Source organism: Trichosurus vulpecula, chromosome 1, assembly GCF_011100635.1.
Source record: "Trichosurus vulpecula isolate mTriVul1 chromosome 1, mTriVul1.pri, whole genome shotgun sequence".
Taxonomy (NCBI): domain Eukaryota; kingdom Metazoa; phylum Chordata; class Mammalia; order Diprotodontia; family Phalangeridae; genus Trichosurus; species Trichosurus vulpecula.
This window is the reverse complement of record NC_050573.1, coordinates 79136754-79163210: the sequence shown is the minus strand read 5'-3', so window position 1 is coordinate 79163210 and position 26457 is coordinate 79136754. Positions and strand designations below refer to the sequence as shown.

At 43.3% G+C, this 26457-nt stretch overlaps 1 protein-coding gene across 1 annotated transcript in view; it reads right to left on the bottom strand.

Annotated features, from left to right (window-relative positions):
* Positions 1-6514: 6514 nt before the first annotated feature.
* Positions 6515-26457, bottom strand: part of LOC118833563 (M1-specific T cell receptor alpha chain-like) — a 44032-nt gene continuing 24089 nt past the window's right edge. The window contains 5 exon segments of the mRNA XM_036740933.1: positions 6515-6811; positions 11989-12042; positions 12437-12700; positions 13407-13760; positions 14402-14449. Of these exon segments, the coding sequence (XP_036596828.1) occupies positions 6690-6811; positions 11989-12042; positions 12437-12700; positions 13407-13760; positions 14402-14449 (842 nt within the window). The 3' untranslated portion in view covers positions 6515-6689.

Sequence of the window (26457 nt, the reverse complement as noted above, 5' to 3'; positions counted from 1 at the left end):
TAGATTGTCTGGCATTTAGGAGGCATAGGTAATAGAATGCTAAACTTCGAACTAGTAAAACCTGAGTTCTAATCCTGCCTTAGACACTTACTAGGTGTGTGACCCTGGGCAAGTCACTTAACCTTTCTCATACTATATCCTCATCTGTAAAAAGGGGATTATAATACCACTTACCTCACAGGGTTGCCATGAGGATCATATGACATAATATGTGTGGGGACCATATGAAATAATATAACCCTAAAAATGCTTTGTAAGGCTTTGCAAGCCTTAAAACACTAGATGATGATGATGATGATGATGATGATGATGCAATAATCAATTAAGGTTGGTAGTCCAGCATCACCAGGGTTCAGTGTCCAACCATCATGTGAGTCCTGGCTGTGGCTCCCAAGGTGGACACTCTTCCAAACCATCATAATTGTATGGGAATCCTATGCCACTCCACCATGCACTTCCCCCATGACTTGGATTAGATTTCCCTGGATAAATATAATTTGTGATTCTGTATCTAATAGTCCAGGGAACATTTGTTTTGAATGCCCCCATCCTACTTCATCACAACCCTATCATAAGACCTCCTGACAGGATTGGTAGAGCCAAGGACTGGTCAAATTGGGAGACATTGGTCCCTACTTTCAAGCTCTTTAAGTCTGAATAAAAGGATATGGGGAGGGGGGAATAGGAGTACTTGCCCCCCTCATCTCCTGCCCTAAACCATTAGAACCCCCACACTAAGATGCTGAATGTCTTGCCATCCATTTCTTCTTTAGGAAGGAAGGCAACAAGCATTTATTAAGGGCCTCCTATGTGCCAGGAACTGTGCTAAGTGCTTTACAAGTATTATCTCATTTGATCCTCTTGACAATCCCAAGAAGTCGAATTTAAGCTCAGTTCTTTCTGCCTCTGGGACCAGAGCTCTGTCCACTGCTCCACCTAGCTCCTCCTAAGGAGTCTCAGGTTTTAACAGCTAAATCTATAGCTCCCAAAGGACAGGACCTTTTCATTCACAGTGTGAGAAATGGTGGGAGGAGTTTTGTTTCCACAGGATAGTGATAGTAGATTGTAGGTCAGGTGATGGGTTCTGATCAGAGCTATGATCTAGCAGAAACCAAACTTCTGATTGGGTGAAAGGTTAGAGGCTTTTACGAACGTTTAATGAGCCATTTGAGAAGGGCATGACATAGGCAGTCGGGGGATTACATCTGGCCAATGAAGAGCCAGGCAAGAGATTTGAACTGGGAGTCAATAAAAGGACTGGCATTTGTCTCAGTCCTTGTACTCTCTTGTACTCCATTCAGGGGATGTACTCATTTATTCAGACCGAATAAATGTAAAATATAATCAAAACCTTTCTGGCTTTCAAACAAGTATTGTTTATTCCTAGACGGTGTAACAGTATTTATAACAACAGCTTGCCAGAGGGTCCTTTTGCCCCAGATCATGTCATCTTTAGGACCTGATGCCCTAAATCCATCTGAGCTAAGGTATTTAGGGTCACAAGCACGAGGTCCTAAATCTCTCCAAGGGTGGCCGTGAGTAAGGGCAAATGGAGCCCCCAAGAAAGAGGCCCTAAGTCATTTCAGGTATGTCAGGGAGGCCACCTGGGATTGTTGGGTTACTTTCAGAAATTCTTTTGGGAGGCAGTCCGTATCAGATCAGTCCACTGGCCTGCTTTAGATTCCTAGGGAAAGTCACCCTTTGGGAGCCATCCTACCTGCAATGACCTATCAACTCACTGGAACAGGATAGGAACCCCTTGTTGAGGGCCTACTTAGGTAATTAGCTGAACTTACAATGGCATCAAGGGTTTAGTGGTCAGGATTCTCAGATGCTTCAATTCACTGTCAGTAAGGTTAACTTAACAAGTACCATTGTCCAGTGGCCAAAGAAGTCATTTGAGAAGCATCTCCCAAGATCATGAAGGAATATGGTTTGTGTTGATCCAGTTCCTTGGAAGAATATTGCACTCACTTTGACTCAGACCTACCTCACCTTACAGGTTAGATTAATGATGACAGCTAGGTGGGCTTTTTCTCATTCCCTTACAGAAAAGGAGTTGTGAAAGGCCTGTGCCCAAATTATAAAATGGAGCACCCAGTACTCCAACTCAGGTTGCTTGTGGGGAGTTTTTATTCAGTCAGTCAAAAAGTTAAAAAAAATATATTAAACATTGACTATATGCTTGAGATTGTGCTAAACACCAAGGATACAGGGAAAGGCCAAAACATAGTCCCTGCTCTCAAGGAGCTCACATTCTAATAGAGAAGACAACAAGCAAACAACTTTATTATCTGCCATGTAAATGGAAAGCAATTTCAGAAAGAAGCCATCTGCTAATGAGGGAGGATCTGGGGAGGATGGAAAAAAGCCTCTTGCAGCAGGTGGGATTTGAGACGAATCTTAAAGAAATCCAAGGAAGACAAGAGGTGAAGGCAAGGAAAGAGAGTATTCCAGACATAAGTGTATTGTTAATGTATTGTTAGTGGAAATAGGAAGATCTTTCCCATCCATTAATAGGCCCATGTGACCTGCCCGAGTCACATGAGTCTGAGTCACATGGATCCTGTGGTAGGAGGAGCTTACTGAATCAAGGGAACAGGAAGGGGTAGAGCAGGAAGTTGGAGTGAGTCAGAGTTAGGAGAGAGACAGTAAGAGTTGGAGTTTGGAGAGAGAGGAGGCAGGCAGAGAGAACAGAGCAGCTAGCATAAGTGAGAGAGGGAGTGATTTTGTTTGAGGGAGTTTGTTTGTGGGGAAGACTGATGGAGGAAAGGCTTGGGGATGACAGTGCCCCCTGCATTGATATTGTGTATAGATTTCTTTGTTGCTATTATGGATTTGGCTTTCTGCTGTTTGAATAAATGTTTTGGTTTTGTCTTCTATAAAGACAGTCTGTTATATGTTGCAATTCAAACCTAGGAATTCACCTGCATATTCAGAGCAGCCGATGTGGATATTGCATTAGCGATGTAATAGGGGACAGCAAGTAGAAGAACATGGAGTCTCTGGATCATAGAATACATTTGGGGAGTAAAGGTAAAAAGACTGGAAAGGTAGGAAGTGATCAGGTTGTCAAGGGCTTTAAATGCCAAAAGGAACATTTTGTATTTGATCCTGGAGGCTATAAGAACCACTGGGGTTTATTGAGTTGGGAGATGGGAAGGTCAGAGTCAGACACGCAATTCATGAAAATCACTTTGGCAGCAGAGTAGATGATGGATTTGGAGTTTCCAAGGAGATCCGCCATTGTCTGACTGCTCATCCACCACACGCTGTCTGTAGATCTTACCTTCCACATCCTATGGTCCCCCAAACTCAGCTCTAGAAGATCCAGCTTCAACAGGGGTTGAGTAGGAGTCACTCAGCCAACAGGCAGTCCAGAGCACAATCCTGTCACCCTTTCCTCCTTTGTATCCTAGCAAAGTCAGGCTATTTCCTCTCTTGCTTCTTTATTACACTAAGACCACCCAGGGGACAATTTTCCTTCCACTGTTCAGTCCCTGTAGGTTCCCTGTAGATGGTGGATCCATCTATTGATATCCTCAGACTCAGCGGGGCAATCCCAAGATGGCATTTATCTCATAGATCCCATAGTTCTTGTGTGATCAGACACCAGGTGCCATATTAAGCCATTTTAGCTTCAGAGGGAGGGGATGGGTCACGTCCTCCTGACTGCTGCTCTTTCTGAACTTCCTCCCTGGCCATTGCACATGATCCTGCCAACTCTGACAATTTTTTCAAGCAAGGATCTTACCTGGCACAGCTAAACCCTTGGAGTCTGGGTATGAAAGTAAGAGGTTCCTGTAATGAGATGCTAAGGATATCATTCTCAAGCAGTAGTACCAAGATGAAGGACTTACTGACCCCAGGTAGAAACAGAGAGCACAAGGCTTGGGACAACTAGGTGGTGCAGTGGATAGAGTGCAGAGCCTAGAGTCAGGAATTTCTGAGTTCAAATCTCACCTCAGACCCTGGGTATCCCTGGGTGAGTCGCTTGACATTTGTTTGCCTCAGTTTCTTCATCTGTCAAATGGGGATGACAATAGCACCTACCTCCCAGGTTGTAACATTTGTAAAATGCTTAGAAGAGTGCCTGGTGCATAGGTGCTATGTAAAAGTTAATTATTATTATTATTATTCCTTCAGAGATGAGAAATTGAAGAGTAAGTAGAGTGGCCCTTATATGCTCTGTGGTAAGCCTCTCCCTATCAGCTTAATCAAAGACCTGGGCCAGGTTAGCATTTCTTTTGGGTTCTAGCGAGCTGCCTCCAGCCTGCTGTCGAACTACCTAACAAGGCCTGAGCTGCCACACACTTTGGTAATCAGGAGGTCATTTTTTCCCACAAGCAGGGTTGGACAGGGAAGGTACAAAGAGGGAGCTTGGTTTGATGGGGGATGGGATGTGGGCCTCAGTTTATCTGGGCCAGGAGTCTTAAGAACATCCTTTAATGCACTGGCTTATGAATGAATGGCATGAGGAGAGGATGAGTGGGGGAGAAGTAGGCTCAGAATACAGGGAGGAAGTATGAACAAGGAAGATGCTGGCATGTCCATGTCCCCAGCATCTCATTCCCCACCATCATTGTCATTTGCAGCACTTCATGCCCATCAAGGCAGTATGGAACAGTTATTCTTACTTCATCATTATAGGTTGATACCCAGACTGAAGTTTTACAAGTTTCACCCTCATGAGCCTCAGATGATTGATTTATTTGATGGGAGGTCAGGGAAGACAGTGTGTCAGTTTTATGACCCAAATTCCTCTGGTATCATGTCACTTAATAAGTTTAATCCCTGAACACTCCTTTGTTCATAGGTGGGTTTATGTTGTGATTTTTCCTTACACTTGGGACCAAGGGGCCTATTCTTGGCTTCTAGTCTTCAAAAACATGTCCCAACACTGCCTCATTCTGCTTCCTTTAGCACCTGGGACCTCCTCACCATACCACATCCTAATGTGCCTGCAATCTTTTCAACCTGGAATGTGTCTCTGTGAGGCCCACCATCTTTTCTCACTGGTGAATTCCTTTTGGAGTCTCCATTTTGTGGAGGGACTCAGATTGGCCTTTATTCTCCTCTTGGCTCTGTTCCTGGCTTCTGTACTTCAAAAACATCCCCTTGAGTGTCTTCATCCTTTCCCTTTACCCCCTTTAAGCTCCCTTTTGTGTGTTGTCTTCTCCCATTAGAAGGTAAGCTTCTTGAGGGCAGGCATTGTCTTTCTTTTTTACATATATTTATATCTCCAGAGCTTGGTGTGGTTCCTGGCACATAGTAATCACTTAATAAATGCTTGTTTCCTTCCTTCCAAGAGAGTGTCAGCATTTGAGGCTAAGCTTAACTCCAGGACCCCCAAGTTATTCCCTTGTTCTTTTCTCCTATAGCCTGAGGGATTGTCCTATCCATTCTCATTCTTGGTCATCTGTCCTTGTTTCCCACTAGGGTTTCTCCCTCCTGGACCCCTTGGCTCTCTGGAATTCTTTCTAGAAGTGTGTACTCCCTGGTCCTCCTTCCATTTCCTCTCTTACTAGGGAAACAGTGGTTCACACAACACTAACATTTGATCTTTGAGGGTACAGAGGACTCAGATTAGAGTCAGCTGCATCTCAGAGGAAGTCTAGGCTCTGAGTTGTATCCTAAAGTATCCTGATGCCCCTTACCTCAGGAACATCCTTGGGAAGAGGGACAGACATAGATAGCATTAGGGGCTCAAGGAGATCTCACACCAGGAAGTCCATCCCTACATTTGACCCACAGATTAAGATCCCTCCCCCGTATGATTCCTTTAAGGGAATGTAAGAATGTAAGGATAGTGTAAGAATGAAAGATAGTGACCTTGCCAGGGACATAGTAAGAGAAGCTAAGTACTTGAGAATGATGAGGCTGATTTTCTCCCCCCTAGGTCCCCAACCTTCACAGCCTAACTTCTGACACTGTACATGGTCCCTACTCGCTCCAAGCAGCCCAGACAGCCATAATCTCATGAACATGAACTGAAAGTCACAACCTGGTTTTATACTCAAAAAAGGCTCATATAGGGAAAAGGTAATAGTGGGAACTGTTGCTGCAGCCCAAGCTATGGAAACTTGGGGAACATGGTCTATGAATATCTGGTCCCCCACTCCCACTTCCATATCCCGACCTCCAAAGAAAGGAATACCCTTGCTATTTCAGGGGACATAGACTGAAGATTGACTATTCTGAATATTAAGGGGGAATGAATGTGACTGGGGTCGCTGGGATCATTCTGGGGTTCAAATGATCATGACAGGGTACAAATGGTGGCTGCTAGAACTTTGTTTCTCAGGCTTCAGGAGAAGCAAAGGTCAGAAGTCAAGAGTCAGGGAGTCAGAGGTCAAACTTATCTGCAGGCAGCTTATTCCCTTCCCTTCATTCACCTTTTCCACCCACAGAAGGGACATCATAGGGAAAGAATAATAGGAAAGAGAGGAGACTTGGAAAATAAAAAAGAATCTAAGGGAACAGAGGGCATGAAGGCAGAGAAAAGACTATGAAATGCCTAGAGGAAGAGACATGATTTTATGAGGTTAGTTTGGAGAAAGATAAAGGGATAGAGAGGAGCCTGAGAAAAAAGAGGCTGAATATGGATGGGGGTTGGGGAGGACAGATAGATGGGAATATGAGGGAGCAGATTAGGATTAATGGGATAATTTCATGGGATGGGAGGAACATCAAAAGATTGAGACCAGGGTGGTGAAGAGGATGTTGATAGCCACGGTCTTCATCAATAGCAGTCTCAAGCCCAGCAGTCCCAGGAGCACCTGGTTCCCCTGCTCAGGTCCTGCTTCCCCCGCTATAAGAGAGAAAGGTCAGGATCAGGAGAGAAAGGTATCTTTGGATTTAATTAGGAATCAATGATGGGGCCCTTATGGTCTGAGAAAAATAAACCCACATTGTCAGTTGCCTCTAGAGAAGGGAATATTACACACATGCTGGGTATTCACGTTCACTTTGCCCCATCATGGCATACCATGGCATGCTTTAAGTATTGGTTTATCACATGCACCCTTAGTTTTGAGCTATCAAACACACTGAACCAAGAGCCATCTCAGAATCTGAACCCAAGGGAAATCACACCCTAAACAATGTCTTATCCCAGACACTGAGCCCTAAGACATCACGCATTCTGTGCAATGGGTTATCACACACACTGAGCCTGAATACTTTGGCCACTTGGTTATTCCAACACGTTTTCCTGGACTACCACAAACACTGAATATGAGTTCCTACACCCTTTTCCCAAGGTGATCACGCATTTCAATTCCCACATTATTACACACCCTGAGTTTTAGACTATCACAGACTCGAAAATTTGGCTTATCCTTCTTCTCAGCCCCTAGGAAGATATCATAGGTTCTGAACTCTGGCTTTCTTCATTTCTTCATTATTTCATTTATCTGTTTGTTGAACTTACATTTATTAAAATGTACACCAATACTATGTTATGTGTTGAAGGAGATACAATGTTTTGATGATACATAGTACTCACATTCACAAAGTTGACAGTCTACTAGGGGCCTAAGGCACAAACTGTTTCTCTTTTGGCCAGTTTGATTTTTTTTTTTATTAAAGAGGTCATCCCTTGACTCACTTCTTTTTGTGAGGGGAGGAGGCAGGGCAATTGGGGTTAAATGACTTGCCCAAGGTCACACAACTAGTAAGTGTGTCAAGCGTCTGAGGCCAAATTTGAACTCAGGTCCTACTGACTCCAGGGCCAGTGCACTACTCACTGAGCCACCTAGCTGCCCCTGACTCACTTCTTAAAGAGGCCTTCACTGAATGAGTGTTACCTCACTTAAAGTGAGAACCTGAAGAGACCTTAGCTTAAAAGGGCCAGGGTCTCCCATTGCATCCTGAGCCATCTCCAGTCATCCTGATGAATATCTGTCCACTGGACCCAGATGGCCTTGGAGGAGAAAGTGAGGTTGACGACCTTTCACAGCCCTCCCTCAATCAAATCAAAGTCAATTGCAAGTCATGTCGTCATCTCCCTGATGTCATGGTCCTCTTCAAAAACAAAGGGCAAACACAACAACAAGAAGGCACAGACACAGTTAACTACAATATACAATATTATACAAGTGCATTAGAGAGGTGCAAAGCAATCTGCTATCTGAAGCCTGAGGGGGAAAGTCACTATGGAATAAGGGCTTCAAGGAAGGATTAATGGACAAGAGTTTGAATTTGAATTGAAAGAATGGGCAAAAATTCAACAAACCAAGAGGGGGACATTGAGAGGTTATTGAACACATATGTAAGAACCTGAGGAAATGCAAGGAAGTGAACAGGGAGATGGTATGTTCAATGGGCAATGAGTAAACCACTCTAATAAGAGGTTAGACTACATGAAAGAGAGTAAAATGAGATCAGGGTGGCATTGAATGGTGGAAGGCCTATAATGCCAAACAACAGAGTTGGGACATTATGTGGGTGTGTTGATAAGCAAAATAAGCTCCTTAGCACTTAGTTCAACAAGTGCCCTTGAATAGTTTGGCTTTTGTTCCCTTTGAGTAATTCATTGAGCCTTACTAGGTGCTAAGCTCCAGGCCCAAACCCCTATTAGGTGTAAAACCTTAGTGGGTGTGGATTGGCAACTAAGGTGGGGCCCAAGGTGGGGCTAACTCCAGGGAGGGCCTAGTTTACATGTCTGGGAGAGCAGAGGCTCTTAGACCATGTGGGTTTAAGTCCACCTCTTTGTGACAATTCTAGGTCATGTGGGTGAGTCGCATGTGTGACACACCTGATGCTGAAAAAGATATAAAAACCAAGGGTTGGCTGTCTGTTCTTTGGAGCTCATTCCCACAGCAGTGGTGGCATGCGTGACTCTGGGCCAGCCCTTGTTCTGAGCTCCCGGGCTGAACCTAGATGTTGGTAACTATGAATCCGTATTGGGTCTGCCTTGATTGATGTTTGTACTTTGTTTGTAATTTGCTCTGAAGTTCAGGGTGCTGGCTTTTTTTCCCTGAACTAAGTGAATGATATTTGTATGCTGAATTAAAGTAAGCTCGTCAACCCCTTCACCTTGCTTTCCTTAGTTAAGCAGATCAAAAGAACCTGTGCTATTGGCAGCTTTCTGGGTGCTGGCTGTGGGTGGATCTTACACCCCCACAGAAGCTGCTAGCCGGATTGTTAAAACAGTGGGAGATCAAAGGAAGCCACTAACAATTTCTGAACAGAGAACTCAAATGACTCTGTGTGTGTGTGTGTGTGTGTGTGTGTGTGTGTGTGTGTGTATGGAAGATTATTCTGGTGATTGTATTGTGACGTGGAAGAGAGAGCAGAAGTAGGAAAACATACCAGGCAAATATCTCGACAATCCAGGAAAACAATAATTAGGGCCTTTACTAGGAAGATGACGTTAAGAATAAAGGGGTGCAGACTGGAGTAAAAGATGTTGTAGAAGCAGAGTTGGCAGGACTTGGTGACTAACAAGATATAAGACTGAAGCGAGCTGAAAAATCAACAATCACCCCAAAGATACAGCACAGGAGAAAGGGTGAACTGAATAGCAGCAGAACAAGGGGAAATGTCAAACATAGGGGGAAAGAGAATAAGCTCCACTTTAGACGTGTTCAATTTGAGGGACCAGGGGGCTATGCAGGTAGAGGTGTTCTGAAGGCATTTGGAAGTGTGGTTTGGAGCCTCATGAAAGAGCTAAAGGCCTGGAGATAAAGATAGTGAGTGATCAAGGAGACTGGGGTCATCCCTTGACTCACTTCTTAAAGAGACCTATTCACTGAATGGGTGTTACTTCACCCAAAGTGAGAACCTGAAGAGACCTTAGCTTAAAAGGGCCAGGGTCTGCCGTTGCATCCTGAGCTATTTCCAGTCATCCTGATGAATATCTGTCCACTGGACCTAGATAGCTCTGGAGGAGAAAATTGACAAAGGAAAGAGAAGAGAAGAAAGCCCAGGACTGGCCCTTAAGGAGTATCCACACTAAACAGGGTCCAGAGAGGGGGATAGAGAAGAAGCACGTAGAGAGGGGAGTAAAAAATAAAGATAATACAGTGTTTCTAGAGGACCGTGGGCAAGAAGGCATTCAGTCATAGATGATAATATGCATAAAGAGCTGCAGAGAGGTCAAAGGAGAATGGAGACTGAAAGAAGCCTCTGGATTTGGTTGTTAGGAAGTCACTGAGAACTCACTGTGCAGAGGGAAGAGTATGGAAGACAGATGGGAAGAGCTTGGGGAGAAACTGACAAAAGAGTGATGACAACTCTGAGAATTTTAGCAGTGAAAGAGAGAGAAGTGTTGCATAGAATGGATGGGTAATTAAGATAAAGGGGTTTGGGAAGACCCAAGTTCATCATCAGAGGGACTGAACTAGGAGCAAAGGAGACATTGGAGATGGAACAAGGCCCTGGAGGAGGCGGGAGGAGATGGGCTCAATGGCAGAGACTGCACTAGGGATTCCTCAGAGTCGGTGTGATGAAATAGAAAGAGTGCAAGATCTAGAGTCAATAAAGACTGTTATGAAGCCTTCTATTTGGGTCTCCCTGGCCCAGGCCTTTCACCACCGAAGCTTATTCTCAACAACCACCAAAATGACTTTCCTGAAATGAAGAGCCAACAGCAAGTTAGAATCCAGCCTGTAACATTTACCGTCTGTGTTGTTGCTGTTCAGTCTTTCATTTGTGACTAACCCTTTGTAATCCCATTCAGGATTTCTTAGGAAGGATATTGAAGTGGCTTGCCATTTCCTCCTCCAGTGGACACGTTTTGTCAGGCTCAAAGAGAGGTTAAGTGACTTGCCCAGGGTCACACAGCTCGGAAGTGTCTGAGGCTGGATTTGAACTAAAAATCTTCCTGATTCCAGGCCCAGTGCTCTATCCACTAAGCCACTGGCTGCCCTTTTTACCAACTGTGTAATGACGGACAAATCACTAAATCTCTCTGAAACTCAGTTTCCTCATTTATAAGAAAGGGGAGGAGGCAATAGCTCCGGTACCTCTCTCACCATGAGAGGCTCAAATGAGATAGTGTACGTAAAGTGATTTGTAGGCCTTAAAGTGCTGAATACATGTTGGCAAATATTAGTCAGAGGGTAGTAGATGATGAAGCTGAAAAGGCATGAGCATGAGACAGAGAACTGAGAGGGAGACCACTCCCATAGGAGGGGCTCAGGCTCCGTAGGGAAATAGAATGTGGAGATGTCTCCCAAAGCTATGGAGGATGTGGGTTAATGAGTGGGTAGAGGAGAAGAATAAGTTTGGAACTGTTACTATAGGGAATAAAGATAGCAAAGGGAACAAAGGGAAATCCTGCTTGTAACTCCATCCACTAATGCGGGTTGGTATTTTCTCTGCAAATTATCATACTAGAGAGCAGCCTAGAGCAATAAAATGCCCAGGGGCACACAGCCAGTATATATTAGGGGTAGGATTTAAATTCAGCTTTTCCTAACTTGAAGGTCCATTCTCTATCCACTATGTTGATAAGAGTTGAACAAATATAAATTCAGAGTGAGGGCCCAGCTGAGATGCTGTAGCATAAATCTGTAATGAATGAAGTTAATTCAGGTTAAAGATTTCCTCCACTGAGACTCAGAAGCCCAAAACCAGGAGCAGAGGAGGGAGAAAGTGGGAACCATCCAGAGATGAAAAGCAGCTGAGAAGGCCAGGGAGAATAGAAATGAGCTACTCCCCATCCTGAGCCCTGGACTGGCATTTTCCCTGAATTTTGGATCTTCGCATAGTCTGAAGATCTAGGCCATCACTCCCTCCAGTCCCTGAGCCATTACCAACACTGAGCCCCTCTGGATATGTTCTGATCCCTGAACTATCACATACCTAGGCTGTTTTTATCATGCTCTGTGTTGGTCATAGCCATGAGGAACCCTGGGGTATCAAATTATCAGAGGGTGAGATATGGAGACTATCAGACTGGTAGAATTATCTCCCTTCTGATCAGGTGGCTTAAGCTCAAGCTCATTATCTCTGCCCTTTCACCTTTAACCTTTAACCCACCTGTGAATTCCTGGTGGTGACAAGATGATTCCACCTGAGGGGTGATCCCAGTATCTGAAAGCAGAAAGACATAATCAGCCATAGCCTTGAGATTCAGTGAGCCCAGGACTTTCCTCCCCAGCCCCGGATTTCCCTCTATAGTTCAGAAAACCCTTCATCAGTCAGGCTCCCACCTCATCTATCCCAGGAAACTCATCCCTTATTATGGATTCCTCCCCCCACTTCCAGTCAGGAAACACTGGTCTCAAATAGCCCTTTCTACCCAAAGACCCCTAGCCCCAGTCCAGGCCTCTGTTCCCCAATCAGGGGCCTCCTCTTCACTCTAGAGCATTTTCATCCACTTCCTGCTCCTTCCCCTACTTATGTCCCTCAGTGATATGGAAAACACTTCCAAAATGCCCCTTCATGGTACCACCACCCCCCATGCCCAGGCAGGGGCTGCTCATACCTGGCTGGTAGGACACAAGAGTCTCTTTCCCAAGGTGCATCACTGAGCAGGCTACTGAGTCATTCTCACCAACCCTGCTGATCTGAATGGCACTGTAGGTGCCATGGGCTGTGGGAGACACAGTGAGGGCCTGGGCGGAGACTAAAGCCCCAAGGGAGGCCAGGGACACATTGAGTGGCTTGGGGTAGAAGTCACTGGCCAGGCAGGCCACAGCATCCTGACTCCTCACCAGGAATACACTGGGTGACAGAGGGTTCCGAGGTCCTGCAATAAAACCATGACTTCCTGTCACTCAGCTGGCCCCTCCAGAGCACCCTGCTGCCAGCCTGCAACCCAGATCTAAGTGTGGGAAGAAACATATGTGACCAAATAACAGTAAAAACCAAACCTCACCCACTTCCTGGCCCTGCTTTCAGCCCTGGCCTGGCCCCTTGTGTGGGGAGCAAATACATGAAACCAAGTAACTGTGAAAAACAAACCTCAACCTTGTTTCCCACCCCTCTCTCACCTGAACCCCGAGTGTGAGAAGTGAGTTCATGTGACTAAATAACTGTGAAAACTAGAGCTCAACCCCAGCTCCCTGGCCCCAGCCCAAGGCTGGCTCTCACATCCCCAGCTCACATGCCTGTGCTGCCCCCAGACCACAGCCCCTTTTCTACCTCCAAACTTCCCCCCACTCCTGGCTTCTACTGGGTCTGACAGGTCTCTGGGCTTCACATTTGGGTGTCCCAAGTCCATTAACCTTATTATGGTGGGAACTCAAAGTCTTTCAATCACCTACCACAGAGGTTACTGCCCAGAATGGGTGTGCTAGCTGTGCATGTTCACACAGCACACTGTGGTAGAGAGAAGGGTCTGAGAAATGAAGGATCTTGGTTTCTAGTCTGGGCACCAGTAACTATGTGACCTAGGACCAGATCTGGTCTCATAAGGTCTATTTCCCTAAAACAGAGTCAGAGCAGGTACTCACCAGGTTCCACAGCCACATTTGTCCCAGAACCAAAGATCATCTTGTCTGTATCACCTCCATCACCCACCATCCTCGTGCAACGATAGTAGCCAGAATCTCCAAGGCTAAGGTCCTTAATCTGGAGAAAAATCTGGCTGCTGGTATCCTCTCTGATGGAGGTGATACAGTCCTCTCTGGCTTCTGAAAATGTGCTGTCAAGGCTGGCCAGCCACAATGGGGCATGTCCAGGGGCCCATAGGTACCAGCCTAGTCTGCTTGTATTAAACTGAAAGCTAGACACTTGGCACTTGAGGTTCAGGGTCTTTCCAGCCAGGTATGGGCCTCCCCCTGACTCTTTCAGTAGTGTCTCATCTCCTGTATAGGAAAAGGATGGTGGGGGCAGATGAAGTAGGGACAAGCAATCCATCCCTCCTCCTAGGAGCAAAGATCTTGAGTCCTTAAGTCTCCTAAATGCCATTCTGTTCTAGACCCTTCTCCCCTTCCCCAGGATTTTAGATACAAAAGTCAAGGCCCTTTATTCCTTAGATACATCACAGGGAAAGAAATGGATGACAAATCCCATAGCTACAGGAAAGGACTAGCATGGTCACTGACAAGGTTCAGGGGGTCCCAGGGATTAGGGCTGTTCTGGGTGGGGGAAGTTCCCGGGGTCCAACAGCTTCTCAGTTTGGGGGAATTTCTTGGGATTGGAAGGTGAAGTTCTTAGAATCAGGAGAGGGAAAAGTCACTGCCCTTGGATTTGTAGGTTTAGTATTCAAAGGTTTAGGGAGTGGCTAGGGTTGGGGGTTCCTGTAGTGATGATTTTGGTATACTTTAGGAGACAAGGCTGGCTGTGGGACCTGCCCCACAAAACCACCACAGGCTTTGGTAAAGGATGACTGGGGTCACCAGCCAAGTCCCAGATTGCTCCCACAATCTTGTAGCTTTTAGGGGTTCAGTGGAGTAGGATCCCCTGACCAACTTTCCCTACCTCTGTTGGGAACATGGAAACTTACGTGAGAGTACAGTCACTTCTGTTCCAGGACCAAAATTTTCCCATTGAGCTCATTGTGCCACGGTAAAGAACCTAAACCTTCATCCTTGGGAAGGGCAGGGGGAACAAGATGGCAGGAAGTGGGTTGGAGGATAATGGCAGGATCTAAGAAATGAGTAGCAGGAACGCCTGTTGTCAGCCTCATGGGAACCCACCAAGTTCATGAAGCCTCAGTAAAGTAGGGGACTTTAAGAGGTAATGTGACATAATAGCATAGCCTTGGAGTCAGGAGACCTGGGTCTAAATCTGTCTCCAGCACAAACTGACTATATGACCATGGGCGAGTCATTTAACTCTTCAATGTCCCAGGAAACTCTCTAAGACTAAGTTTCAGAGCAGTTTTTGATCTGCATCAGTGAAGAGAATTACCTCACTGAGAGTTCTCTATGTCAACAAAACCGTAGGACTGGTTAAAAAAATAATGGTGGACCTCATATTGGGTTCTAAGGGCAGATCTAAGAAGGATCAGAGATCCCTCCAGGGTCCCTTCCTTGATAGGATCTCAGGAAGGCCAGACGCTTGGGGAAAGTTGGTCTTTGCTGAACTTTAGAATAACTATTGAGACAATTCCCGTGGTGACTACACTTTTCTTTTTCCAATCTAAGAAAGACTGAGTTAAAGAGATTGTTGGGGAACACCTAGATAGGGAAATAGTGATTACAAAAAGCCAGCACAGCGTCATCTAGAACAAGTCATGCCAGGCTGACCCCAATGACTTTTTATTAACACTGTTACTAAACTGATAGATGAGGGGAATACTTTAGATACAGTTTACCTCCATTTTAGCAACGCTTTTTGATAAAATATCTTATACTGTTCTTGTGGGGAAGATAAAGACAGGTAGACTAGAAGATAAGAGAGTTAGATGGATTCAGAGCTAAATGGATGGTTGGATTCACAAGAGTCATTAATAGTTCAATGTCAATGTGGCAGTAGGTCTCCAGTAGAGGACCCCAGGGATCTGTGCCTCTTTATGCTGTTTAGTATTTTCATTAATTATTTATGTAATGGGGAGCTAAAACATTGACAAGTGCATTGGTGTGCTCCATTGAAGGAAATTCCCCATGTGGGGGAGACTAGGGAGCCTGGTTCCAGAAAGTACCTTGGAGAGACTATGGAGCATGCACAACATTCCTCCATGCTAACCATGTGGCTAGAGGGAGCCTTTGTCCATTGGTTGTGTAGACAGAATTAAGGACATCTTCAAGAAGGCTGTCACCTTTGGCCTAATATCTTTGCCTCCTTCTCTCCAACGGCTGTCTTGAGGGATCTCGTTGACTTGGCTCACAGTGTCTGATGAGAGACAGAGCTGTAAGGGAGGGTCTTTGAGGACTTCTCCCCTTTGTGGCCATGTGGCCCTCACCTTGGTCCTTGGCCTCTGTAATTGTTCTTTTTCCATTTTAGGTGAAGGAATAAGACTTCCTATCGTGTGAGTTTCAAAAGGTCCAGCGAACTCTCCAGCATGCTGGTGCTCCAGAGTTTGGGTTTTGCAGCCATGTCCTGAGGTGCAAGGAGTGACCTTTGGTAGTGACCTTCTTGGACCAGTGAGAGCTGACAGAAGGATTCATCTGTCAGCCAGGCTGCATGAACTTCGTGAGACCTATGTTATATAGGAATTGAACAAAGAGTTTAGTCCTGAGGTGTTGGAAGGAAATGTTTGTATGTTTGTTCTTGCTGTATCTTCACTGAAAATAAGTCTTCATAAAAGTTCATTGATGTTGTGTTAAATGGAAGTAAGATGTTAGTTATTGGCACCTAACAGTGGGGAGGAGGTGGATACAACTAGTAGGGCCTCAAGACAATGGCAATACACACATACACACACACACACACACACACACACACACACACACACACATCACACCACACCAGACAAAAATGCTTATGATGTCCTGAAACCCAGAGCTGGAGACACAGCCTGCTGGGTTCTCAGGGAATAAGCCGGAGCACGTATACTACATTTGAATAAAGGCATGGACGGATGGCATGCTTAATAAATTAGCAAATGACAAGAAGCTGGGAATAACAGCTAATACAGTAGATCAGGGCTATCCAACCTTGGGTTTTTATTGAAACAATAGACAATATATTTCGATTTGCCATTTTAGTGTGAGTTCTGCAGTAGCTCAGCTTGGTTTACTGAAGCATTTATGTAAATTTCTATGCTTGTAGGCAGGCCACATAAATCACACTGCGGGTTGCATATGGCCCGCGGGGCACATTTTGGACAGCCCTGCAGTAGATGATAGAGTTAGAATCCAATAAGATTCTGACAGGCTAGAGAATTGGGCTGCAACTTATAAGATAAAATTCCATAGGGATCAATGTAAAGTCTTATGCATAGGCACAAAAAAATCAACTTCACAAGTAAGAGAAGGGGCAGACACGGTTGGACAGAAGCTTATCTGAAAAAGATCATTGGATAAGGGGGACTGCAAGCTCAATAGGGCTCAGCAGTGATAGAGCAGCCAAAGAAGGTAATGAGATCTTGGTCACCATTAAGTGGACCAGGAATTCCAATAATAAGGAGGTGATAGTCCTTCTGAATGCTGCCCTTGTCAGACTTTATTTGAATTTTTGTGTTCAGTTGGGCACCCCAATTTAAAATGAACATTGGTAAGTTGGAGAGGGTCCAGAGGAGGGCACCCAGTATGGTGAAGAGCCCTGAGCTCCCGCTATGTGAAGAACGGCTGAAGGAACTGGGAATGCTTAACCTGGAAGAAGAGAAGACTCAGAGGACAATGTGATAACTTTGTTCAACTGTCCAGAAAGCTATCACATGTAAGAGGAATCAGACTTGTTTTATGTGGTTCCAGAAGGCAAAAGCAATGGGTGGAGATTTCAAAGAAGCAAATTAGACCGATATCAAGAAAACCTTCATAGTAATAACAATAATAACTGCTAGCATTTATATAACATTCAGGGATAGTGGTGTACTTTACATACATTATCTCACTTGATCCACATAACAATAGAGGTAGATACTCTTATCCCCATTTTATAGATGAGAAAACTGAGGCTGAGAGACATTAAGTGACTTGTCCAGGGTCATACAACTTAGGAGTTTCTGGGGCAGTCTTCCTTACTCTATATTAGAACTATATAAAAGTGGAATGGGCTGTTTCAAATATTATCAGGCCCCTTTTACCTTTCCAGTCTTCTTACACCTTACTGTCCTTCACATACTCCACACTGTAGTAACCCTGGTGTCTTTGCTATTCCTCAAACAAGACACTCCTGGCTCCAGGCACTTTCATTGGCTGTCCCCAATATATGGAATTCTCTCCTTCCTCATCTCTGGCTCCTGACTTCCGTCAGGACTCAGCTAAAATCCGAGCTTCTAGGAGAAACCTTTTCCACTCCCCCTTAATCTTAGTGTGATCCCTCTGTGATTATCTCCAATTTATCCTGTCTACATCTTGTTTGTACATATTTGTTTGCTTATTGTCTCCTCCATCAGACTGTGAACACCTTTAAAGGAGGAACTGGTTTTTGTCTTTCTTTGTGCACATAGCACAGCTCCTGGCACATAATTAATATTACTAGTTATTTATTTATTTTAATTGATTATGTTGATTATAATGAATATTATTATAATTATATATAAAAATATAATAAAAATATAAAAATAAATACAAAACATAATTATATAATTAATTTATAATATATGGGAAATTAATTATTAATTAAAATAGTAATTATAAATGCTTGTTCAATAACTGGCCTCTTGTTCAGTATGTCATAGAATACCTCTTGGGTATGGGTTAGGCTACATGGTCCCTGAGATCCCTTCCAGTTCTCAAAATTCTACACTTTTTCACTATGTTCACTATGGACCAAATGCAGATCTAAACTCACATTGAGATTACATACCAAGTGCACAGTATGTACCCTCCATCGATGGGCGTTGTCTAGATAGGTGTGAAAAGTATTTTCCCATTACCCTTAGAAATTCATAAATAAACCTGGTCAGTGGGTAGACAGACCTTACCCTTCAGCACGATTCAGTGAATCCTACACCCTCAGTACCTTCAGAGTCTCTGACTTATAGTCTCAATCCTGAGCCCGTATGGAGTAAGATGACTCTCACTTAATTGACCAAATGATTGCTTGATGCCCTGTGCAAAGGAGTTTTTATTTGTCTCTAGTAAATGTCCCTTTAGTAGATTCAGCCTAATGTATTAGTCCATCAAGGTCTTTTGATTTTGACTGTGTCATCCAGTATGTTAGCTATCTGTCCCAGCTTTGTGTCATCAGTGAATTTGAAATGCATGACATTCATGCCTTTGTCCAAGACATTGATAAAACTGTTAATCAGCACAGGGTCAAGCACAGATCCCTAAGGCGCTATGTTAGAGACTTCCTGTCAAACTAACATGGAACTACTAATAGTAGTAACAAGGACACTATAAGTCAAGTAATTCAAACAGTTCTAAACTCATCTCATTGCATTATCATCTAGCTCACAGTTCTCCAACTTATCCACAAGAATAATGCAAGATACTCTGTAGGCAAACTACATTTACTATGATCCCCAGCCCAAATCTACCACCTAATCAACCCTGTCAGAAAAAGAAAGAAGGATGTGGAACCCCTGGCTTTCAGGGCCATAGTCCCAGACTGTGAAACTCTGAATCAAAGAATGATAGAAATAGGAAAGTTGGGAGGAGGGCTAATGAGAAATTCCTGCTATTTAATTTCTCTCTTTTCAAAGTGCCAGTTAGTAATGAGTGAAAAAATAGCATGCCATGCCATGTTCTTTTGATCTTTGCCTGACTTCATATCAAATGTCTTACTTGTTACTGTCCAGTGGAATAGAAATACAAGAAAAAAATTTCTCCAAATAAAAAAAAAGTGTCATAACCTACATTAACCTCATGTAACTAAAGGTACTGGTAGATGTACACATTGATAATGAGGTTGATGGACACATTGCCGGAGCTAGCTCAGTGTTTGGGAGGCTCCAAAGGAAAGTGTGGGAGAGAAGAGGTATTAGACTGATTACCAAATGGACGGTATACAGAGCTGTGGTGCTGACCTCATTATTGTATGCCTGTGAAACCTTGACAGTCTACCAGTGCCATGCCAGGAAACTGAATCGCTTCCATTTGAATTGTCTTAGGAAGATTCTGAAGGTCACCTGGCAGGATAAGGTACCAGACACTGAGGTCCTTACTCGAACTAAACTGCCAAGCATTCAAACTCTACTTCAGAGAGCGAAACTCTGATGGGCTGACCGCATTATTCAAATGCAAAACATATGCTTGCCAAAAAGACTATTTTATACAGAACTCACACAGGGCAAGCATTCACATGGTGGCCAGAAGAAGGGTTACAAGGACACTCTCAAGGTCTCCCTCAAGAACTTTGGAATTGATTGTGTGACATGGGAGACATTGGCACAAGACCACTCAGCATGGCATGCCCACATCAGAGAAAGTGCTGTGCTCTATGAGCAAAGTAGAATTGAACCAACTCAAAGGAAATGTAGGATGCAGAAGTTTGGAGTATCCACCACAAATATTCACACAGACTATTTGTTCCTGACCTGTGGTAGAGCATTCTGAGCTCATACTGGCCTTATCAGCCACAGTCAGACATGTTGAATCTTGACTCAAGCATAGTGATGTCATTTTGGTCCTCTTCGAGAACAAAGGACAACAACCAACCAGTGGCCTCCAAATTGGTCTCCTCTCCAGTGTCTCCCCACACCAATTCAACCTATCTACATAGCCTTCAAATTGATAATCCTAAAGTTCAGATGTAACCACATCACTATCCTGCTCAAGAAGCTTCAGGAGCTCCCCAGTGCCACTAAGATAAAATACAAACTTCTCAGTTTAACATTTAAAGTCCTTCACAATCTGGCCCTGAGCTGCCTTTCCAGGCTGCACCCATACAACTCCCCTGCATACACCTCCTCACTTTCCCACCCATCCCCTATCCCTGCACATGATCTTCTACCTTCTGTCTCCATAGCCAGAATGCTCTATTTCCTCATCTCCTGGACTCCTTGGCTCCCTTCAAGTCTCAGCTCAAGTGCTATTTACTTCATGAAGCTTTCTGATCCTTCCAAATTTTAGTACCTCTCCCCACAAAATCACTGTGGATTAATTTTGAGCAGTCAGTATGATCAAGTGAATAGAGAGCTAGTCTCAAAAGCAGGAAGCTCTGGGTTCAAGTCTTGCTTCTGATACATACTTATTAGGTGACCCTGGGCAAGTCACTTAACCTTGCATTGTACTAGGTAAATCTAAGACCATAAGTGTGCACTGGTAGAGATAGTCCAATACTGGGAGCTCACTATAATAATGAAATCACAAGTCTAATAAGAAACAAAATTTTGTATGTAACTTATATTGTACCTATCTGTGAAAATATTATATCTCCCCAGTAGAATGTGAGGCACTTGAGGGCAAGGATAGCTTAGCATACTGTGTGGCATGTAGTAGGAAATTAAATGCTTGTTGACTGATTGGTTGGTTAGTTGGTTGGTTGACTGGCTGGTTGGTTGGTTAATTGATGTGTTATTTCATTTGGATCTGCTGACTTTACTTCATCAAGCACAGCTAGCTGCACCCTCACCATGTCCTTACTTATCTTGGGTATCCAGTCCAAGTTAACCATTTCTATTCTGTCCTTTACAATGCAAGAGTCATTCTCCTTGGCCAAGAAAACTGAAGCAAAGTGAGAGATGAGCAGCCATTCTTTCTCTCTATTCTCAATTCAACCCAAGCACTGGCCCTCTCTGTTTTTTTGATCCCCCTCCTTTCCCCAGTATAGCTTTAAAAAAAACATGAATCTTTTGTTGTCCTTGGTTTTCCTCACAAGTAAAGTAAAATACAAGATATGTGCAAAATGATTTTTACTAGACCTGTGGTTTCATCATTATAGTGAACTCTCAGTATGGGACTACCTTTACCAATGTGCACAAATCTTATTCTGAGTCTTAGCATTCCTGACACTATTTTTCAAGGACTGTTCCATGCTCTTATATTCATTCGCTATTATCTACTCTTTCATCTTCTATGTGTGGGTGTATGTGTATGGAAAGAGACCTAGAAGAGACCCAGAGAGAGAGAATGAGACAGAAAGAGAGAGCAAGCTGGACTTAAGAGTCAGAAAGACTTGGATTTAAATTAGGGGTGTGCTGCTAAATGTTTAACAGCCAGCTCTCTGGGAGGGAAAAAATATGTCAATCAAGATGCATTTATTAAAGACTTTACTATGTTTCAGGCACTATACTAAGCAGTAGGTATTCAAAGAAAGGCAAAAAAAAAATAATCCCTGCTCTCAAGGAGCTCACAGGCTAACAAGCTAATAATGCAAACAACCATGTACAAACAAGATGTAGACAGGATAAACTGGAGATTTAAAGGGAAGACACATACATTAAAAGGGATCATGAAAAGCTTTTTGTTTAGAGACCTGAAGGAAGCCAGGGAAACCAGGAGATGGAGAGGATGAGAGAATGAATTTCAGGTATTGGGGACAGTCAGTTAAAATGCCTGGAGTCAGGAGATGGAGTATCTTGTTCAAAGAATAGAAAGAAAACCAATGTCACTGGAATGCTAAGTATGTGCAGGGGAATGAAGTGTAGGGCTTTGAACACTAAAAAGAGGATTTTATATTTGATCCTGGAGACTAAACTCTTTCACCTTCTTCAGTTATTCCTTATATGGTGTGAGCCTTTCAAGCTCTGGTTGTCCAATGAAATAAGACTGAAAATGTAGCTTTGGACTAGATGGTGGCTAGAGCCTTAAAGGAGCTTGGAGTTCATCTTGAAGCAATGGGAAGCCAATAAAAGATTCTGAACAAGGAAATAATATAATCAGAGTGAATGAGAAGGCTTAGTCAGATGGGATGTCCAAGAAGAGTTGATGCTGGCAGGAGTACAAGATGAGTTGAGTTAATGAAAGTATTCACCAGGGTTGTGGTTTTGGAAATGAGTGGAAATGAGGTGATGATTGCAAGGGACATTGCTGAGGAAAAATTCAAAGAACTCAATGTCTGGAATCTATGGCTTTTCCTATATTGATGAATATTAGAATGAGAACATTCCTTCCTTCCCATGACAGTCTCTACTAATCCAGTTTAGCCCCAAGGCTCCACCTCTAAATAGCGGTTTTTGTAGAAGGAGCCCCAGGGGATGCATTACTGTGTAGTCTGTACCTTCCACTGTGATGAAGAGTCCCACCAAAACTCTGACCCTCCCAGCTCTTTCTGCTCTCTCCTCACTGTGCCCCACAGCCTGAAGCATGAGGTTTTATAATCCTTTGATCATGGGGAAAGTAGGACACATTGTTCAGAGCAGATACTTGTGCCCCACAGTTAAGATCAGATGCATTGGCCTCCCAGGGACCTAAGTATGTCTTGAAGAAAAAGACTTGCCTCATTCTCTGGGTCTCTCCTAAATATTTTATATTTTTCTTGAATCTCTCTCTCTCTCTCTCTCTCTCTCTCTCTCTCTCTCTCTCTCTCTTTCTCTCTCTCATTCTTACTCTCTCTGTCTCTCTCTCTCTGTCTCTCACACACACACATACACACACATCTGCCTCTGTCTCTGTCTCTCTTTATCTCTTTCTCTGTCTGTCTGTCTCTCCTTTTGCCTCATTCTATGACTTTGATTTTGTCTGTAGCTGTCAATCTGTCTCACTGTCCTCTCTCTGTCTCCCCCTCCCTCTCCTCCTCCCACTTTCTCCCTTCCTCTTACTCTCTCTTTGCCTATCTCTCTCTCTCTCTTTCTCTCTCTCTCTCTCTCTCTCTCTCTCTCTCTCTCTCTCTCTCTCTCTCTCTCTCTCTTTCTCTCCTCTCCTCTCCCTTCTGCTTCTCTCTGTGTGTCTATCTCCTCTCTCCAAGGATATGCTGGTTCTCCAAGTATGTAAGACACACTTTAAGTTTAATCTACATTATTAACATTTTATCTACCATTTCTTGAGTCTGCAAATCAATGATAGACAATAAATCAAGCTTTAATTAACAGTTTGTTGATTCTGAGGTATGCTCATACTGAAAATTTAACAATCAGATCTTGCGAGCCAGGATGAGCTGATTCTAATACCCCCCCACCTTCCCTCCCTCTCTCTCCTCTCATCTCTTTCTCTTTTCTCTCTCCCTTTCTCTCTCTTCTCTCTTTCTCTCACTCTGCTTCCTATCTCCCTCTCCTCTCTCCCTCTTCTCCTTTTTCTCTCTTCGAATCCCCCCAATGCACACGTGAGCGTGCACACACACACACACACACACACACTTTCCTGGGCAGCCATGAGTCAGCCTAGAAACTGCTGGCAGTGCTGTCCCAGTGCTCAGCTAGGCAGAGAACTCCACTTGAGACACAACAAGGATGGCAAGGTGGAAGTGTGATTTCACGGGACCTAGAACCATATGAGCTGGAGTTGATAGAGGGGGATTTGTTGAAGTTATTTCTTCCCAAGGGATACACCACTGTGTAGTCTATACCTTCCATTGTGATCAAGGGTCCCACCATAACCCTGCCCCTCTCAGCAACTTCTGCTATCTCCTCACTCAACCCCACAGCCCTGAAGCATGGGAATTTATGGCCCTTTGATCTGTGGTGAAACCTTGAGATTGCCACTGGGGAGCACAAGCAACACTTGCCAAATAATAGGGAAGTGCTTATCTGATTATAGATATTAAAGACAGGGAGTAGAGAAGGGAGGAATTAAAAATCATACTGCACAGTACACAGGGCAGAGGACAAGTGACCAACTGCCAAGGCCTCTCAAGGATATGGTAGTTCCCTAAATTATAGCAAAGTTATGGAGGAAGCAGAACCAAGATGGTGAAGTAAAGGCAGGGACTCACCAGAGCTCTCCCACAAACACTTCCACATACTTTTAAATAATGACTCTAAACAAATTCTAGAGTGGCAGAACCCAAAAAAACCTGAAGTGAAACAATTGTTCAACCCAAGACAAGTTAGAAGGTTGGCAGGAAAGGTCTGTTGCAAGAGGGTGAGAGAGGAACACAGTCCAGTATTGGTCCTGCCAGTACAGACCAGGCCCCAGTAAAGACCAGAGCTGAAGAGAAAAGTTGACTTTCAAATACAAGACTCAAAAGAAGCATAAAAAGGTAAACGGGAAAAAGAAATCAAGGGATTCGATGAGATTAAACTGTTTATATTCCTACATGGGAAAATTATATTAATAAGTCCTAAGGACTTCATCATTATTAGGGCAGTTAGAAGGAGTATACATAGACAGAAAATAGAGGAGTGAGTTGAATGTGATGGTATGGTTATCTAAAAAAATATTAAAGGATGAGAAAGAAGGGTGTGCTGCAAGAAGGGAAAAGGGAGAGGTAGAATGGGATAAATTATCTGACATAAAATAGGCCTGCAAGAGCATTTACATGGAGGGGAAAATGGAAGAAGTGAAGAGGGGAGCACACAAACTTTACACTCATTAGAATTGACTCAAAGAGGGAATAATATACACACACAGTTGGGTGTAGAAATCTATCTTACCATACAGGAAAGTAGAATGGGAAAGTATTAAAGCAGGGGAGCTGATGGAAGTGGGGTCAGTTTGGAGGAGGTAAAAGTCAGAAGCAAAACACTTGTGAGAATGGGCAGGGTAAAAGAAGAGAGACAGTGGAATAAACAGAGGGAAATAGGATGAAGGAAAATGTATAGTTGGTAATCATTAATGTGAAAAAAATTACGGCTTCTCAGATTAAGACTTCATTTCTCAAATATATAGAAAGCTGAGTCAAATTTATAGAAATAAGACCCATTCCTCAATTGAAAAATGGTCAAAGGATATGAACAGGCAGTTTTCAGACTAAGTAATTAGAGCTATCTATAGTCATACGAAAAAAATGCTCTAAATCGCTATTGATGAGAGAAATATAGATTAAAACAACCCTGAGGTACCACTCCATACCTACAGATTAGCTAATATGATAGAAAAGGAAAATGACCCATGTTGGAGTGGATGGGGGAAAATTAAAACACTAATGTACTATTGGTGAAGTATAGTTATTCAACCATTCTGGAGAGCAATTTGGAACTATGCCCAAAGGGCTATAAAATCATGCATACTTTTTGACCTAGCAATACCACTACTAGGTATGTATCCCAAAAGAGATAAAAAATGAAAAGTAAAATGACTTATATGTATAAAATGTTTATCGTTAGTCTTCTTGTGGTAGCAAAGAATTGGAAATTGAGGGGATATCTATCAATTGGCTGAACAATTTGTTGTATATCACTGTGATAAGAGACTATTGAGCTTTAAGAAATGATGAGCAGGATGCTCTCCGAAAAACATGGAAAGACTTGCATGAATTGATACAAAGTGAAATGAGCAGAACCAGGAGAACATTGTACACAGTAATGGCAATATTATGTGATGATCTGCTATGAATAACTTAACTATTCTCAGCAATACAATGATCTAAGACAGTTCTGTATGACTTGTGAAAGGTGCTATCCATCTCCAGAGAAAGAACTTTTTCTTTGCTTTATTTTTCTTGGGGGTGATATTCTATATTTTCTTTCACAGAATGACTTACGTAGAAATGTGTTTTGCAAGACTACACACATATAACCTACGTCAAATTGCTTGTCTTCTCAATGAGGTAGGGGGAGTGGTAGGAGGGAAAGAATTTGGAACTCAAAATTTTGGGAAAAAAGAATGGCAAAATTGTTTTACATGTAATTGGGAAAAATAAAATATTAAATAAGATTAAAACAAATAATAGTGAAGTTATGAACCCATCTCTTAAAAGGGGCAGAAGTTGCTGGTGGGATTTGAGTAATACTTAACTTGAGTCAATGCCCTGAGTTTTTTGAAATATTATTTATTGCAGTAAATGTATTCAAACTTCAATGTGAACATGTTTTCCATTTGTCACTTTGTGAAGTTGGGAGGGACCTTAATGGGAAATGAGGCACGAACCATATTTGGAGATTTTCTTTGAGTTCAGGGTGAGACTCCAAAATACAGGCCAATTTGTGATAGAATTATAAAATATTATTAATAAATTGCTGCTGTTTGT